General features: G+C 44.2%; 1 protein-coding gene across 4 annotated transcripts; it reads left to right on the plus strand.

Moving 5' to 3' along the window:
• The first annotated feature begins 13,150 nt into the window (after positions 1-13,150).
• LOC125516026 (7-hydroxymethyl chlorophyll a reductase, chloroplastic) lies at positions 13,151-16,823 on the plus strand. 4 transcript variants are annotated; one of them, XM_048681510.1, is made up of 18 exons: positions 13,151-13,377; positions 13,453-13,634; positions 13,711-13,819; positions 13,923-14,007; positions 14,114-14,155; positions 14,300-14,378; positions 14,733-14,784; positions 14,863-14,925; positions 15,013-15,110; positions 15,322-15,357; positions 15,437-15,498; positions 15,603-15,630; positions 15,729-15,808; positions 15,898-15,967; positions 16,069-16,142; positions 16,224-16,290; positions 16,379-16,473; positions 16,603-16,823. In XM_048681510.1, exons 1-18 carry the CDS (start codon positions 13,281-13,283, stop codon positions 16,697-16,699), a joined length of 1,416 nt encoding a protein of 471 aa, XP_048537467.1. In that variant the 5' UTR covers positions 13,151-13,280; the 3' UTR covers positions 16,700-16,823. The 4 variants fall into 4 exon arrangements, 3 of the variants coding, with proteins under 3 accessions (XP_048537467.1, XP_048537474.1, XP_048537482.1); XM_048681517.1 differs by having other exon boundaries at positions 16,069-16,126; positions 16,226-16,290; XR_007287220.1 differs by lacking the exons at positions 16,069-16,142; positions 16,603-16,823 and having other exon boundaries at positions 16,164-16,290.
• The last annotated feature ends 398 nt before the right edge of the window (positions 16,824-17,221 follow it).

A 17,221-nucleotide genomic window follows, 5' to 3' on the forward strand; every position in this document is an offset into this window, starting at 1 on the left:
CAAAGTGAAGTTGAAAATCATCGTAACAAGAAAATAAAATTCCTACGATCTGATCGTGGAGGAGAATATTTGAGTTACGAGTTTGGTGTACATTTGAAACAATGTGGAATAGTTTTGCAACTCACGCCACCCGGAACACCACAGCGTAATGGTGTGTCCGAACGTCGTAATTGTACTTTACTAGATATGGTATGATCTATGATGTCTCTTACTGATTTACCGCTATTGTTTTGGGGATACGCTCTAGAGACGGCCGCATTCACGCTAAATAGGGCACCATCAAAATCCGTTGAGACGACGCCTTATGAACTGTGGTTTGGCAAGAAACCAAAGTTGTCGTTTCTGAAAGTTTGGGGCTGCGATGCTTATGTGAAAAAGCGTCAACCTGATAAGCTCGAACCCAAATCGGAAAAATGTGTCTTCATAGGATATCCAAAGGAAACTATTGGATACACCTTCTATCACAGATCCGAAGGCAAGACTTTTGTTGCTAAATTCGGAAACTTTCTGGAGAAGGAGTTTCTCTCAAAAGAAGTGAGTGGGAGGAAAGTAGAACTTGACGAGGTAACTATACCTAACCCCTTATTGGAAAGTAGTACATCACAGAAATCTGTTTCTGTGACACCTACACCAATTAGTGAGGAAGCTAATGATAATGATCATGAAACTTCAGAACAAGATACTACTGAACCTCGTAGATCAACCAGAGTGAGATCCGCGCCAGAGTGGTACGGTAATCCTGTTTTGGAAGTCATGCTACTAGATCATGATGAACCTACGAACTATGAAGAAGCGATGGTGGGCCCAGATTTCGCAAAATGGCTTGAAGCCATGAAATCTGAGATGGGATCCATGTATGAGAACAAAGTATGGACTTTGGTAGACTTGCCCAATGATCGGCAAGCAATAGAGAATAAATGGATCTTCAAAAAGAAGACGGACGCTGACGGTAATATTACTGTCTACAAAGCTCGACTTGTCGCAAAAGGTTTTTGACAAGTTCAAGGGATTGACTACGATGAGACCTTCTCACCCGTAGCGATGCTTAAGTCTGTCCGAATCATGTTAGCAATTGCCGCATTTTATGATTATGAAATTTGGCAGATGGATGTCAAAACTGCATTCCTGAATGGATTTCTGGAAGAAGAGTTGTATATGATGCAACCAGAAGGTTTTGTCGATCCAAAGGGAGCTAACAAAGTGTGCAAGCTCCAGCAATCCATTTATGGACTGGTGCAAGCCTCTCGGAGTTGGAATAAACGCTTTGATAGTATGATCAAAGCATTTGGTTTTATACAGACTTTTGGAGAAGCCTGTATTTACAAGAAAGTGAGTGGGAGCTCTGTAGCATTTCTGATATTATATGTGGATGACATATTACTAATTGGAAATGATATAGAATTTCTGGATAGCATAAAGGGATACTTGAATAAGAGTTTTTCAATGAAAGACCTCGGTGAAGCTACTTACATATTAGGCATTAAGATCTATAGAGATAGATCAAGACCCTTAATTGGACTTTCACAAAGCACATACCTTGACAAAGTTTTGAAGAAGTTCAAAATGGATCAAGCAAATAAAGGGTTCTTGCATGTGTTACAAGGTGTGAAGTTGAGTCAGACTCAATGCCCGACCACTGCAGAAGATAGAGAGAAAATGAAAGATGTTCCCTATGCTTCAGCCATAGGCTCTACCATGTATGCAATGCTGTGTACCAGACCTGATGTGTGCCTTGCTATAAGTCTAGCAGGGAGGTACCAAAGTAATCCAGGAGTGGATCACTGGACAGCGGTCAAGAACATCCTGAAATACCTGAAAAGGACTAAGGATATGTTTCTCGTTTATGGAGGTGACAAAGAGCTAATCGTAAATGGTTACATCGATGCGAGCTTTGACACTGATCCGGATGATTCTAAATCGCAAACTGGATACGTATTTACATTAAATGGTGGAGCTGTCAGTTGGTGCAGTTCTAAACAAAGCGTCGTGGCGGGATCTATGTGTGAAGCAGAATACATAGCTTCTTCGGAAGCAGCAAATGAAGGAGTCTGGATGAAGGAGTTCATATCCGATCTAGGTGTCATACCTAGTGCATCGGGTCCAATGAAAATCTTTTGTGACAATACTGGTGCAATTGCCTTGGCAAAGGAATCCAGATTTGACAAGAGAGCCAAGCACATCAAGAGACGCTTCAATTCCATCCAGGATCTAGTCCAGGTGGGAGACATAGAGATTTGCAAGATACATACAGATCTGAATGTAGCAGACCCATTGACTAAGCCTCTTCCACGAGCAAAACATGATCAGCACCAAGGCTCCATGGGTGTTAGAATCATTACTGTATAATCTAGATTATTGACTCTAGTGCAAGTGGGAGACTAAAGGAAATATGCCCTAGAGGCAATAATAAAGTTATTATTTATTTCCTTATAGCATGATAAATGTTTATTATTCATGCTAGAATTGTATTAACCGGAAACATAATACATGTGTGAATACATAGACAAACAGAGTGTCACTAGTATGCCTCTACTAGACTAGCTCGTTAATCAAAGATGGTTATGTTTCCTAACCATGGACAAAGAGTTGTTATTTGATTAACGGGATCACATCATTAGGTGAATGATCTGATTGACATGACCCATTCCATTAGCTTAGCACCCGATCGTTTAGTATGTTGCTATTGCTTTCTTCATGACTTATACATGTTCCTATGACTATGAGATTATGCAACTCCCGTTTACTGGAGAAACACTTTGTGTGCTACCAAACGTCACAACGTAACTAGGTGATTATAAAGGTGCTCTATAGGTGTCTCCAAAGGTACATGTTGGGTTGGCGTATTTCGAGATTAGGATTTGTCACTCTGATTGTCGGAGAGGTATCTCTGGGCCCTCTCGGTAATACACATCACATAAGCCTTGCAAGCATTGCAACTAATGAGTTAGTTGTGAGATGATGTATTACGGAACGAGTAAAGAGACTTGCCAGTAACGAGATTGAACTAGGTATTGAGATACCAACGAACGAATCTCGGGCAAGTAACATACCGATGACAAAGGGAACAACGTATGTTGTTATGCGGTCTGACCGATAAAAGATCTTCGTAGAATATGTAGGAGCCAATATGAGCATCCAGGTTCCGCTATTGGTTATTGACCGGAGACATATCTCGGTCATGTCTACATTGTTCTCGAACCCGTAGGGTCTGCACGCTTAAGGTTTCGATGACAGTTATATTATGAGTTTATGAGTTTTGATGTACCGAAGGAGTTCGGAGTCCCGGATGGGATCGGGGACATGACGAGGAGTCTCGAAATGGTCGAGAATAAAGATTGATATATTGGAAGCCTATATTTGGATATCGAAAGTATTCCGGGTGAAATCGGGATTTTACCGGAGTACCGGGAGGTTACCGGAACCCCCCGGGAGGTATATGGGCCTTGGTGGGCCTTAGTGGAAGAGAGGAGAGGTGGCCAGGGCTGGACCGCGCGCCCCTCCCCCCCTAGTCCGAATAGGACAAGGAGAGGGGGGCGGCGCCCCCCCTTCCTTCTCTCTCTCCTCTTTCCCCCCTCCCGAATCCTATTCCAACTAGGAAAGGGGGGGAATCCTACTCCCAGAGGGAGTAGGACTCCTCCTGGCGCGCCCTCTCCTGGCCGGCCGCACCCCCCCCCCCTTTGATCCTTTATATACGGAGGCAAGGGACACCCCTAGAGACACAAGTTGATCCACGTGATCATATTCTTAGCTGTGTGCGGTGCCCCCTTCCACCATAGTCCTCGATAATATTGTAGCGGTGCTTAGGCGAAGCCCTGCGACGGTAGTACATCAAGATCGTCACCATGCCGTTGTGCTGACGGAACTCTTCCCCGACACTTTGCTGGATCGGAGTCCGGGGATCGTCATCGAGCTGAACGTGTGCTAGAACTCGGAGGTGCCGTAGTTTCGGTGCTTGATCAGTCGGGCCATGAAGACGTACGACTACATCAACCACGTTGTGCTAACGCTTCCGTTGTCGATCTACAAGGGTACGTAGATTACACTCTCCCCTCTCGTTGCTATGCATCACCATGATCTTGCGTGCGCGTAGTAATTTTTTTGAAATTACTACGTTACCCAACACTCGGCGCCACCAAAGAGGTTGTACACTCATCGCATCGCACCTTCTCCTTAACTCGACCTCCTGGCGCCGATGGTGCTTCATCCTGCACCCCCATGGAGCGGCTACCTTGAAGCCGGCGCCGCGGGCGACATCTCCACGGCGGCTCTCCCCCAGTGTGAGGCCCCTTCGGCGGCGGCGTCCATACCAGCCGGATCTGCTGCTGCTGCTCCAGCTCTCGCTCGATCGCTCGCCCAGCTGCTGCTGCTGCTCTCCCCCTCGCTCGTGCTGCTGCTCTGCTCCGATTAAGCCACACTTCAGTCGACTGAATCGACTTTTGGGTTAGTCGATTTTCAGGGGTTGGGGGGGCTCGCCGGAGTTAAGGAAGAACCACCCGCAGCGGGGACGGGGGCTCGCCGGAGAGGTACCCCACTATCTATCTTAGGGTTTAGGGTGGGGGCGGGGGGCCTAGAGGGCTGGCCGGGGCGGCGGTGGCGAGTTGTTTCAGGGCGGCGAGGCGGCACTGGGGCCGGCAGTTCGGCCAGTGGTGGCTGGCGGATCAGGGGGGTGCAGGTTGAAGATGAACTGCAGGCCCTCCCTAAACTACATGTCAAGTGCCTCTCTGCTACCATTGCGTTCAGTTTCGACAGTAGCATTCAGATTCCACAGTAAATTTCAGTTTCGACAGTTAAGTTCAGAGTCAGCAGTTTTTACCTCATCTGTTGTAGTCAGGTGGTTTTTGGTGATGTTAATTTTGCATCCATTTTACATCATCTATTGGAAATGCTATTAGAATCCCACTTGGGATTAGCAATGTCTGTCTTGTGCTGCTTCAGCCTTGACATCTTACAGCTCACCGGAGCTGCTCCAACGACAGAACGATCCATCACAACAGAGCAGTGCCCTGGACGCCGTCTACAGATTCCTCAGATCTTCCTCCACACCCCCGACAGCCACCTCTGCCTCAACTGCTTCAGCGACCAACCCAATGATGCTGAGGTCGACACGGCTACGGCAAAGAGGTTGTACACTTGTTGCATCACTTATTACTATACATTCACGTCGATCCATTAGGGCTATTTTGGTTCAACGGAAAAACATCGATCCACTGATTGTTACCATCACTCTAAATTTCTGCATGCTCTCCTTACACAATCTTACCATATTTTTTCGTATGCATGTCAGATATTGTACACAGTCATGCTGAACATGTAGAGAAAAAGAGAAGAGTTTTGCGCGGCAATACAATGTCATGCAGACATCGCTCCATGGTGGGTTCAATGGCAAACCCTCCCCACCCCTCTCCAGATTGTAATCCAGAGGAAGATATCTGTTCTGAGGCGGATTCGGACGTCGTTGACCACTCATATTTACCCCCCAAGGTGTTTGCTCTACCTTGGCATGATGATGTGAGTCATATCATGCATATGTTGCCTTGCAGTGCCTACTTTTGACATCATATATGTCATCTGCTTAGTTTAGACATGTTCTGTAATGCCACATGTTTAGTTTCTATATCATATATGTGAATTATGCAGTCTCATGTCTTTTAGCCAGCCATAATATAGTGTCTTGCATTGTATAGTTTAGACATCATATACACAATATTCAACACCATGTTCTTAGTTCAGACATCATATTGAATGCCCTCTATTTAGCATATAAATCATATATGTGAATTAAATGATGCGATCCTGATTACTTAGATAACATGTAGGTGAATTATGTCAGGCGATCCTGTTTAGTTATTCATCATATCTTTGAATTATGTTATGCTATGCTATCCAGTTTAGATAGACATCATATATGTGAAATTATGTCATGCTATCCGTTTTAGTTAAACAATATACATGTCAACTATTTCATGCCTTCTTTTTTCCACACTATCTATTGCATCTGTCTCTCATACAATGTCTGTACATTCAACTATGTTTCCTTTTTATCAGCCATTTGAATTGGAGCGGGTGATACCAGTATCTAGTAGACTAAAAACACGGTCTTCAAATAAAACAGTGCTACCTCTTGGTGGAGATAGCACCCCGGTTGTACATGCACAAGAACTAGCCCTACCACACATAACCCAAACTCTCGCAGATTGTACCCCTACTACGATGGACAGAGAACCAGCTTCACCCAATCTAACCCCAACCCCAGCCGATAGTAACCCAGTTCCTGTTGACACAGCACCATCTCCACCACAGAGCTCCCAAACAAGAGCAGTTAGTAAGGCAGCTCCAGTGCCCAAAGGGCCAGTACTATCACGGCGAACCCCAACTCCACTAGTTAGTACGCCTATTCCTGTGGAGGAAGCACAACCAGCTAGTCGTAGTTTAGCATCTATCGTATTTGATGTTGTTAAATTGTATGTGTGTATCTTCCCATCTTGGAAATATTATACTGAAGATGAAGGAAAATGCCAGTTGCAGGTGTTTGTCCAGGAGTTATGTGTAAGTAATGTTATTCATGGCAATTACTTTGCTTTGTCCCATACATCCTACCTCCATGATGGTTATAATACAGCAAATTTTCCCATTTTTCTCTATAGAGAAGGACCGATTTGGAAACTCAGGATGAGGTAACCTGTGCTAATACCTCTGCTATCTTCAAGAATGCTTGGTGGCAGTATCGGAATTACCTGAAGAAAACCTACTTCACCGGCAAAGAAACTCATCAAATTCCCTTACGTTCTCCTGAGACACATTTACTGGACGATGACTGGGAATGCCTTGTTCTGTACTGGTCCCGAACCAAGAATGTGGTAAGGTCTATGAGCTCATTTTCTATTTTTAAGTATTATATTCTTGCATCTTACTGTACTCTGTTCATGTAGAACAAGTGCCTAAACCTAAAGAACAACTGTTCTAATTTAAGATTCCATTGCTATCATAGGACATAGATATATGTTTGTTTGATGCTTTTATTATGTACTAGTACTTGGCAATAGAAGACTTGGTAGTTTAATCCTGTCCACCTTACTAATGAACTGGTTCACCGAAATGAGTTTCATATACTAGTACATGCTAAACTTGTTATGTGTCTGCTTGTTTCTTCTTTTAGAATGCTGACAGAATATTGGGGAAGAGTGCCTTACTAAGCAACGGTAAAGGAAGTAATGCAGATAAGGTTCAGGATAGTGACACATCCTGTCTTGGTTTAGTGTTGGAGTTACTGGCCACTACCGCTTGCACAAGCTATTCAAACTCACTGTCTGAATCAGTTCGGTTTGTTGAGTCTCAACTACAAGCTGAATGACATCGATCAGCTGTGCTGCGACAAGAAGCGGAAGGACTGCGGAAGTCCCTGGAGTATTCAGATGCATACTTTCTGGTGCAACAGCAAGCGTTGGAGGATTTTAGCGCCAAACAGGACAAAGCTAATCAGCTTGCTAAGCTTATTGCCAGCATGGTGGATACCCAGGATAACGTTTCTTAAGCTCTTGTGAAGTTGTTTCAGTTATGCTCTTGTTTTGCTGCCGCGTTTATTTGCACTGGTGGCCAATTTTGACGGCCAGTGTATATGATATGCTGCTTTGTTCCCTATATTTGCACTGGTGGCGAACTTTGATGCCGAGTGGATGTAATATGTGTAATAGCCGTGATAGCCTAGCGTTAGTTGCTTGCTTATTTATTTTATTGTTGTCTTGTTTATTTGTTTGCTTGTAGTCATTGCAGTTCTTTTTCCGCGGTTAACTAGTGGCTGCAATAACCTATTTTTTAAAATTAGGCCACAATAACCATGGGCTAATATTTACTGTAGTGACATTGGGCCTCCTACGGGCCGTAGAAACAGTGGGCCTTTTACGGCCGTAGAAACAGTAGGCCTTCTACGGGCCGTAGAAACAATGGGCCTTCTACGGGTCGTATCATCAATGGGCCTTATACGGGCCATATGATCGATTGGCCAAACATGGGCCAATAACAGGCCGCATTATGGCCGTAAACGGTCTAGAGTTGGAATCGTCCGTTCATGGGCCGACCGTAACGGGCCATCGTTAATAGGCCGTATTTAATGACGCTATGAAAATGGCCCAACGTATTAACGGACCACAAACGGGTCGACTGTAACCACAGGCTGAATTTGGCACACAAGCAGAAAATGACAGTAACGGGCCGTAAGTAAACGAATGCTGGAAATGAGCCCAAGAATAAATGGGCTCTGAGAAGGCCGAAAGATAACATGGGCTGGAAACGGTCCAACGGAATAACAGGCCGTTAATGGGTATAAAGTGATACACTGTTCATTACGGGCCAGTTTCACCACGGGTCGTTAATGGGTGTAAAGTGATACACTGTTCATTACGGGCCAGTTTCACCACGGGCCGTTAATAGGCCAAGAGTTACATAGGGCCTCATATGGGCCGAAAGACGTCATGGGCCATACATGGGCCAGAAGTGAAAACGGGCTGGAATCATATTGGATGGCCCAGATGATGCTACTGGGCCTAATTCGGATAGGGCGTAACGGGTCTTGGGTTAGCGGGCTGTAAATGGGCTATATGCGAACATGCCGTTAACAGGCTTTCCATGGGCCGGCCCGCCAGCTTTTGACCAAGTCAAACGGGCCGGCCTTTTCACAGGAATGGGCCTCTGTTGGACTGTGCCATGTGTCGACATATCATAGGCGCCTATCTGACCAACTGACGAACTGACACGTGTTTCGTCCGGCCAATAAGAATTTTACACGTGGAAATTTCCCATTGGTCGGGGCTGTTAACGGGTTATCGGATCCAAAACCCGACCCGATAGCTTAACGGTGTTCCGTTACGGTGGATGCCATGTGTCGGTCACCCTTGACGAAAGCACTTCTGTGACGTGCGATTTATCGTCATGGAAGTGGACACTTCCGTGATGATAATTTTGGTAATGTCATGGAACACTTCTACGACAGCACAGGTATGACTATCTTGATTCTGTCATAAATTTTTCATGGATGTACATGCATGACAAAAAAAGCGACCTACTGTGACAAACACGTATCATCACGGAAGTGTATTTTTTTGTAGTGCATGGTCGGACCTTACTATCTTTATTCTTTTATCATGCTGATTTTCAACTTTAGCTTTGAATATTTAAATTTATCCAACGCTTCTGATCTTTCTTTGATCGGATAAATATAACCATAGCGAGAGTAATCATCTGTGAATGTTATGAACGAGTCATATCCATCCACACTTTTCACCGGAAATGGTCCACAAATGTTAGTGTGAATGATTTCTAGTGTGCCTGTGCTATGGATTGCACCTTTTTTGATTTGTTTTATATACTTTCCTTTAATGCAATCTATGCATTGTTTTAAGTCTGAGAATTCTAACGGAGGAAGAATTTCACTTTTGGCTAATCTTTCTATTCTCTCCTTGGAAATATGGCCCAAGCGACAGTGCCATAAATATTAAAGACCCATTGGACTTGCATGACTGTTCAACAAGTTTAGTACCACAATGCCAGTTAAAAAGAATAGCACCAATATAAAAGGTGTGGTCTTCTACTACTCCTTGTAGCAAAATAGAGGAAAAACACGTGCTCACTCACCCACCTCATGCCACGCGACGCTTTGATTTGTGTTTCGTGAATGTAGATCGAGTTCAAACTAATGTTATGTGGCTTTGTTGGAAGAACTAATTTTTCTTGGCAGTGCACTACTAAGACAACTCTGGGTGTACATGTCAAAACTCGAGCTCGTTGTTGACATGTAACATGTTTTCTCCTTCCAGGGGTCTCTTACACCACATGTCAGTTTTATATCTCCACTCTCTCCACGGTCTTGTCTAAGCAGAGGAAATACAAACGAGAGAGGCTACACTTAGCACATAATAATACACATAATACACATCATTCAAGTTCCTTGTGCGCTACTTCTCCAACAACCTCATCATGACGACTGCATGCACAACTGTTCGGGAGAGCAGATCTACAAAACCGCGCCACATGGGAACCTGCACCGGGGAAAGGGAGATAAGGTTTCTGGGGAGCATATTGGCACGGCGCTCTCTCCTGATTGACTACATCCTTAGTGACCATCCGCCTGCTTCCACTACTTCTCTACATCGGACAACCACCTCATCTTCAACACCATGGCAGACGATACTGTTGCACCAGAGTTTTCGGTGAACTCGTATGTTCTAAAGCTTTCTCCGTTGACATGTGCATTTGCCCATATGCGTATGTGATAGATGTACCTAGTATGTAATGTATGATATGCAATATCAGTAACCTTCTGGTGATGCTAATTGGGTTTGAGCTCACCAAAAATTGCCTAGCTTCCTAACAATCCAAAAAACTTAAATGTTTAGGCAATTTTTGTTGACTAGCTTTGCTGCTGCTCTGAAACTGAGCTCATTTACAGGTCCTCACTTCAAAAGGTGGCAAACCAAAACCATATTGTGGCTCACTTCTATAAACATGACTAGGTTTTTGCTAGGACTCCTCGAGGATCATTTACTCCTGAACAAGACAAAATGTTCTTGGAGGCCACTATAATCTTTGTGGGTGTCGTCATCAGTGTGTTGGGTGAAAGGTTGGTAAAGAACCGTGGATGTACTTGAATCCAAATGCGACACCACTGATGTCCCTGGTGAAGACATAGAGCAGTTCAATGACTATAGAATGGTTGCTAATCGTTCTTTGGTCAACAAAGATCATGAGTTGTAGTGGATGACAAAGGAACTTGAGCTCATTAAGTATGTGTTACTCAACAAGTTTGTTGCCAGGAGCATTGTTGGTAAGCTTTCTCCTTCATGGAGGAAGTTTTTCACTACTCTAAAACACCAAAGACAAGATATTTCTATTGAGAGTCTAATTGGGCCATTGAATACTGAGGAGAAGGTAATGGCAAAGGACACATGAGCTAAAGGAGCATAGGGACATTTTGCTGTCAACGTGGTACGAAAAAATACCCACAAGTTCAAGGGAAAGAACAAAGTCCCACAACACTACCATCTTCAAGAAGAAGAATAAGGGACCGAAAGGGGCACAACAAGGTTAAAGCAAAACATCCTTGCTGGATTGCAATGAGATGAATCACTGGGCTCCACGATTTCCGGACCACGATGGCTATAAAAAGGATGCTTAATAGAGTTTAAAATTTGTAAATATTATCATTGGCAATAGTGAAGGTGGAACATCCACTAGTATAGGAACCACTTACTAGTGGCGTGCATGAAATTTAATGACGAGGGAACACAAAATGGAGGGGGACCGAGTCTGGGAAGAAGAAGGACAGAGAGAAAGAGAGAGACATAAATGATCCCAGTCCCGAGTCATCCTAGCATCTTGTTTCTCACTTGTTGCTCTCCCCAAAGCGCCCGAGAAGGGCAGTGAGCGAATGTATCCCGTGGGCCTGCCGTATATAAGGCAGACCCAAGGGTCCCCCAAGGAGGCAAAAAAAAACCTCCGAATGGATCACCTTAGAATGACCACTCTATCCGACGCCAGACAAAGTGGGGTGTAACCACCAGAACATATCTCATCAATGATCCCCTAGATCTCCGGCGAGCACCACGATATATGCCGCAGTGCTTTAGGAGTTTTCTTAGCAAAACCAAGACATGTTTCATGTTCTAAAAAAGCAATTTAGTGCTCTAAAACGAAAACAAAACAAGGGAGTTTGATGTTCTTAAAAAAAGGCAGGTTGTTGAGCATTCCTGCCTTTTCTTAGAAATACCATAGGGGTGTTTTTTAGAAACATTTGTAACTTTCTTCATACTCAAAACCATTATAGATACATCGCTTTCAATACAAAATGTAAGAAATTGCAAAGTAACTGTCATAATAAGAATTATAATAAATCTCTTGGGTGACATCTTCTCAGTGGTATCGATCTTTGCAAGATAAAATACAGTCAAGACTTCAGTAAAGAGACTACAATTAGACTGGAGCAGCGCTACTGCTACTCATTCACCTGCACGAACTTGATTATGAATAAAGGTTTCGGAAAGCCCCTTGGGTCACCCATCTAAAAAGATGGAAGTTGTTAGCAATGAATGTGCTTGGGCCGGGGATTATCAATGTTGTTGTACCAAAAAAATCACCATAATGTCAAGGAAAAAGTCCAGCTTCACAAAAGCTGAAACTAACAAAAGCAACATGACATCATAATATAAAGTCATCAGATCCGAATAATCGGCTGTGCGAGACATCGAAGTCTGTGTCTTCATGACACCACCAAAAAAAACAAGGTAACTTTTTTTTAGAAAAAAGACGAAGATGACCAGAGACTTTAGCTGTGAAGATCCGAGGTTCCCCACCTCCTAATGCCCAAGATGGCATGCGAGGGGGCCAGAAATTCCTCGAGGCGCGGCTGCGGGTACCTTTCTCAATCCATTCGTCGGGCCTTAGTAGAAGTGGTCCTCTGCGGCCCAATTATAACTTGAAGCTACTGTAATGGGCTAAAGCTGAATTTTCTTCGCACATTTGCATGCACGAGTCAATTTTCCAGAGCCCTCAAGCTATTCATAGTTTCATTGGCAGATTCCTTGAGGAGCTTGGCATCATCGGAAACAGGCAAAGAAACACATCTGTAAGAACTGTCCCACAAGTCGCTCAAAGGCCAATGAAGCCACCCCCGGGCTTCTGTAAGATACATGTTGATGCAGGTGTCATGGCGGGACAGGAAGGATCGGCAGTGGCTATGCAGAGATGAAGGAGGAAACTACATGGGGAGCTCGACACTTGTTGTCGAAGGAGTTCATGACCCGGCCACCATAGAAGCAATAGCCTGCAGAGAGGCTCTCTCCCTTGCAGAGGACCTGGGCGTTCAGAATTTTGTTGTGGCTTCGGATTGCCAGCAAGTTGTCTCTGACATCAATGGAAGTGCACGGGGTGCATATGAAGCAATCATCACTGAAATAAACCTTAATGCAATTACTTTTCATTGTAATTTTTTTTCGAGAATCGTGTTGTTAATTATGAAGCACATAGTTTAGTCAAGTTTTCACTTTCTAGAGGTCCAGATCGTCACATTTGGTTAGATGTACCGCATTATCAAAGATGTATCCCACTTTATGTGGATTTTGCTTTATAAATAAACTTGGTTTTCCCTAAAAAAAAACTGCATTGTGTTTGTGTGGACGGAAACGTGCAAGCCCGCCCGCGACGAGTCCAGCCAGCCAGACGATCTTATCGTCGTCCACGAGCGGCTCCTGCCTCTCACAAGCCGCCCCTGCCCGCCCGGCCGGAGTAACGGCATGATCGCCATGGCCGCGCGCTGCTTCTTCCACTCCTCCCCTAAACCCTGCTTCTCCTTCACCCCACGGTGCTCATCTTCCTCCCCGCCAGCGCCAGGTTGGTTACCCGCCTAAATCCAGTCCATTCCTAGCAGTACATACAACCTGAATCGAATCGAACTGCTTTGGTTAGGGGGGAAGGGAAAGGGGAAGGCGCTGAGGGAGGACTGGCGCGAGAGATCCAAGCCCATCCCTCCCGGAGGCGTCTACCCGGCCAAGGACAAGTGCAGCCGCTGCGGCCTCTGCGACACCTACTACATCGCCCACGTCAACAACGCCTGCCCCTTCCTCGGGGACGGCATGTCCCGTGTCGAGGTACCTCCATGTTTTTCTTCTTTGCATTGCCATTGCTCTGCTACGGCCATTAACGCGTGGTTCGTGTTTCGCATAGGATCTGGAACCAGTGGTCCATGGGAGGGGCAGGAAGGACTCCATGGATGAAATGTACTACGGGGTGCACGAGCAGCTCCTGTATGCCAGGAAAACGGAACCTGTTCAAGGTTTCATTTACCGAGCTTCTCCATTCAATTCCATTTCATCCCACCATATGCATATGCAGTTACCTCTTGCCAGCTTGGTTTACCTCCATGTATACACATGTAGGAGCCCAGTGGACAGGAATAGTGACAACAATCGCAGTTGAGATGCTGAAATCAAATATGGTTGATGCTGTGGTTTGTGTACAAAGGCACCCAGACAAGAATCGGATACCACATCATCATCTTTCCTTGCAATAACTCAAGAACAACTCATGGACTTGACTAATGATGTTTATTTATTACCACAATCTGCAGTGATCCAGACGATAGGTTTGCCCCAAGGCCTGTTTTAGCCAGGTATAGTCGAATTGATCAATTGCCAGTTTCATCTGTTTTTTTTTGTGTGTGTAGCACTTGGAATTGGTCTATTATCAGTTTCATCATTCCCATTCTTTGATGTTATGGAAGTAAGATTCAGTATTTTTAACCATGCCCTGCTAGGACACCAGAAGAAGTCATTGCAGCCAGAGGTGTCAAGCCAACATTATCACCTAATCTCGATACACTAGCCTTAGTGGAGGTAAATCTGTCTTCTTCTTCATGCTATATACTTTGCCATTGTTTCTAGCTGCTGTATCTTGTGATCTTATCTCCCTTCTCAACCTATGAAAACAAATCGCTCATGATGACAGATATCTGAAGTAAAGAACATTGGATCTTTGAACATGAACTTGGACTTGTTTGTTCAGAGATTTTTCTATACCCCTATTCAAGGGACTGAAAATTTATGTCACCCAATTCCCTTTCCATTTCTGGAAGCACTTTAGGTGCTATCGCCAAAGACGTTACACTATGACATCATGATTGCTGCCTCATAAATCCTGTTTCTGATCAACTCTGTGAAAACTGGGAGTTTCATGATTTCCTTTGACAGGCAGCTGGTGTAAAGCGTCTTCTCTTTTGTGGTGTCGGTTGTCAAGTGCAAGGTATTATCATTCTTCTATTTCTACCATTGGCGGTTTATCATATCTCATAGTTATCCAACATGAAATTATTGGTCGCAGCTTTGAGATCTGTAGAGAAGTACCTTGGCTTGGAAAAGCTTTATGTGCTTGGCACAAACTGTGGTAAGTACTGATGATCTCCCGACTTCTGATTACTGTCTTGCATGTATATATATTGGAGCTTTGGCTTATGCTAGTGAACATTCCCAGTGGACAACGGCACTCGTGAAGGACTTGATAAATTTTTGAATGCTGCAAGCAGTGAACCAGAAACTGTTCTGCATTACGAATTTATGCAAGACTACAAGGTGACACTTAATTTGAAACAGTCTGCACTCTTTCTCCCATTTTGGAACAGTTTCATGCATGTAATACCATTTACTTCTACAATCAACAGTTCAACAATCATGTTTAGGATGCATTGAAAACATATGTATGGATCTAACTTGATAGTAATGGTTGTTTTCCTTTCCCGATTTCGATATGTGGCAGTGTTGTATAACTGTGAGTATACTGCAGGTTCACTTAAAGCATTTGGATGGGCATATAGAAGAGGTAAGTCACCCACCTGTTTGTAGTATTATACAAAACCGAGTCTGCCGAAACTGTCTCTTCATTGCCTACTTAAAAGCAGGTCCCTTATTTTTCCCTGCCAGCCAATGATTTGGTGGATGTCATTGCACCATCATGCTACAGGTATGCTATGCTCACTGCATAAATCCATTGCTTTAGTTTATCCATGAAAAGTCAGGCATCACTCTCAAATGTCAAACTAATAGTTTTACTTGTACCATCTTCAGCTGCTTTGACTACACAAATGGCTTGGCGGTGAGGTTCCTGTCGTATATAGTTCTTTTCTGTTTCTATTCCAACAGTTTTCTGCCCTTGCATATGGAAAACTAAAAGTGTCTGTTGCAAAAGTGCAGGATTTAGTGGTGGGCTATATGGGAGTACCGAAATATTCTGGCGTTTCTATGACTCAGCACCCTCAGTATATTACAGTCAGGTGAAGTGAGACAAATTTAACCAGCTAGCTGTTGTTGAGGAATCAAATTACTCAACAGTGGGTTGATTTTCTTTCTTTCTTGTCATAAGGAACGAGCGAGGGAGGGAGATGCTCAGCCTGATAGAGGGCCTCTTGGAGAGCACGCCAACAGTTAGCAGTGTACGCACCCACATCCATGCATACAAGTGCACTTGTGTACTGTGGGGTAGGATTCATTGTGTGATTTTTTTTTCGTGTCAACCGATGTTCGTCTTCTTCAGGGTGCTAGACAACCATTTGTGATGGAGACAGTGAAAGCTGACGATGCTGCGAAAATGGGTATTTATATGACTAAATGGTGTTCCTTATTTTGCAGCAATCAAACATTAGTTGCTTGGATCTGACTAAAATGTGATCCACCGGGGGTTGATTTTTCAGGAAAAGGCCCTGCTAACCCAGCTCCCATATTTGTGGGCAACATCATCGCCTTCCTGCTAAACCTGGTTAGTGAGTGAATGCTGCATTTTGGATGGACTCAATAATGAATATAGCATGCATGATGAACCAACCGTTCATGGATGGTTTGTGCAGATTGGGCCCAAGGGCCTGGAGTTTGGTCGCTACTCTCTGGATTACCACACGATAAGGAACTACCTGTATGTGAACCGGGCATGGGGAAGGGCAAGGTACATATCGCTCTCTATATTATATGCTCTCAACATACACTAATATTAATATATTTATATGTATGCTTGTAGCATATGTATGTTAGGACGATATAGATGAAGTGCTCATGAATGAATTTCATGTTGCAGAGCGGAGCAGCATATGCCATCATATGCCAAGAAAATCGTGGAGGCGTACAACAAGGACGGCCGCATCGACTCGATGCTTGAGCAGAATAAACAGTGAAGTGTATATTGTATCATACCTCCGCGTACGCATATGTAGCACACACGGCCACGCGATCCTTGTAGATAGTACTGTATTAGCAAGCAAAACAAATAGTGAATGCACAGCAGAAATATTTAGTTCAGACAGCGAGTGGCACTCGTTAGGGCTCAGGTTACTGATTTAGATCTTCCCCGACAGGCAGCAGGCTCAACGATCAACTCTCCAATGATGCAATAGAATTTGTACCATTAGTGTAAGACAATAGGTTTTGGGGGGAACCGGCACAACCGTCTAGGGGTGGCCTATCACACATATATATAATGAAGGGGTACAATGTTACACATATACGGGAACAATATAGTCTAACACCCTCCCTCAATCTTAGCCACTTTCTAAAGAATCTAGAAGGGTAAGATTGCGCCGACAAGCCTCGAACTGCGGTAGAGGCAATGGCTTGATGAAGATGTCTGCAAGTTGATCCTTGGAAGAGATGAACTTGATCTGTAGTTGCTTCTGAGATACACGTTCCCGTATAAAATG

Source organism: Triticum urartu, chromosome 1, assembly GCF_003073215.2.
Source record: "Triticum urartu cultivar G1812 chromosome 1, Tu2.1, whole genome shotgun sequence".
NCBI lineage: Eukaryota > Viridiplantae > Streptophyta > Magnoliopsida > Poales > Poaceae > Triticum > Triticum urartu.

Coding starts and splice junctions, on each gene's coding strand:
- LOC125516026 (XM_048681510.1), top strand. CDS start 13,281: ATGATCGCCATGGCCGCGCGCTGCTTCTTCCACTCCTCCCCTAAACCC. Junction 14,926..15,012: donor TGTGCTTGGCACAAACTGTG/GTAAGTACTGAT, acceptor GAACATTCCCAG/TGGACAACGGCACTCGTGAA. Junction 15,358..15,436: donor TGGATGGGCATATAGAAGAG/GTAAGTCACCCA, acceptor ACTTAAAAGCAG/GTCCCTTATTTTTCCCTGCC.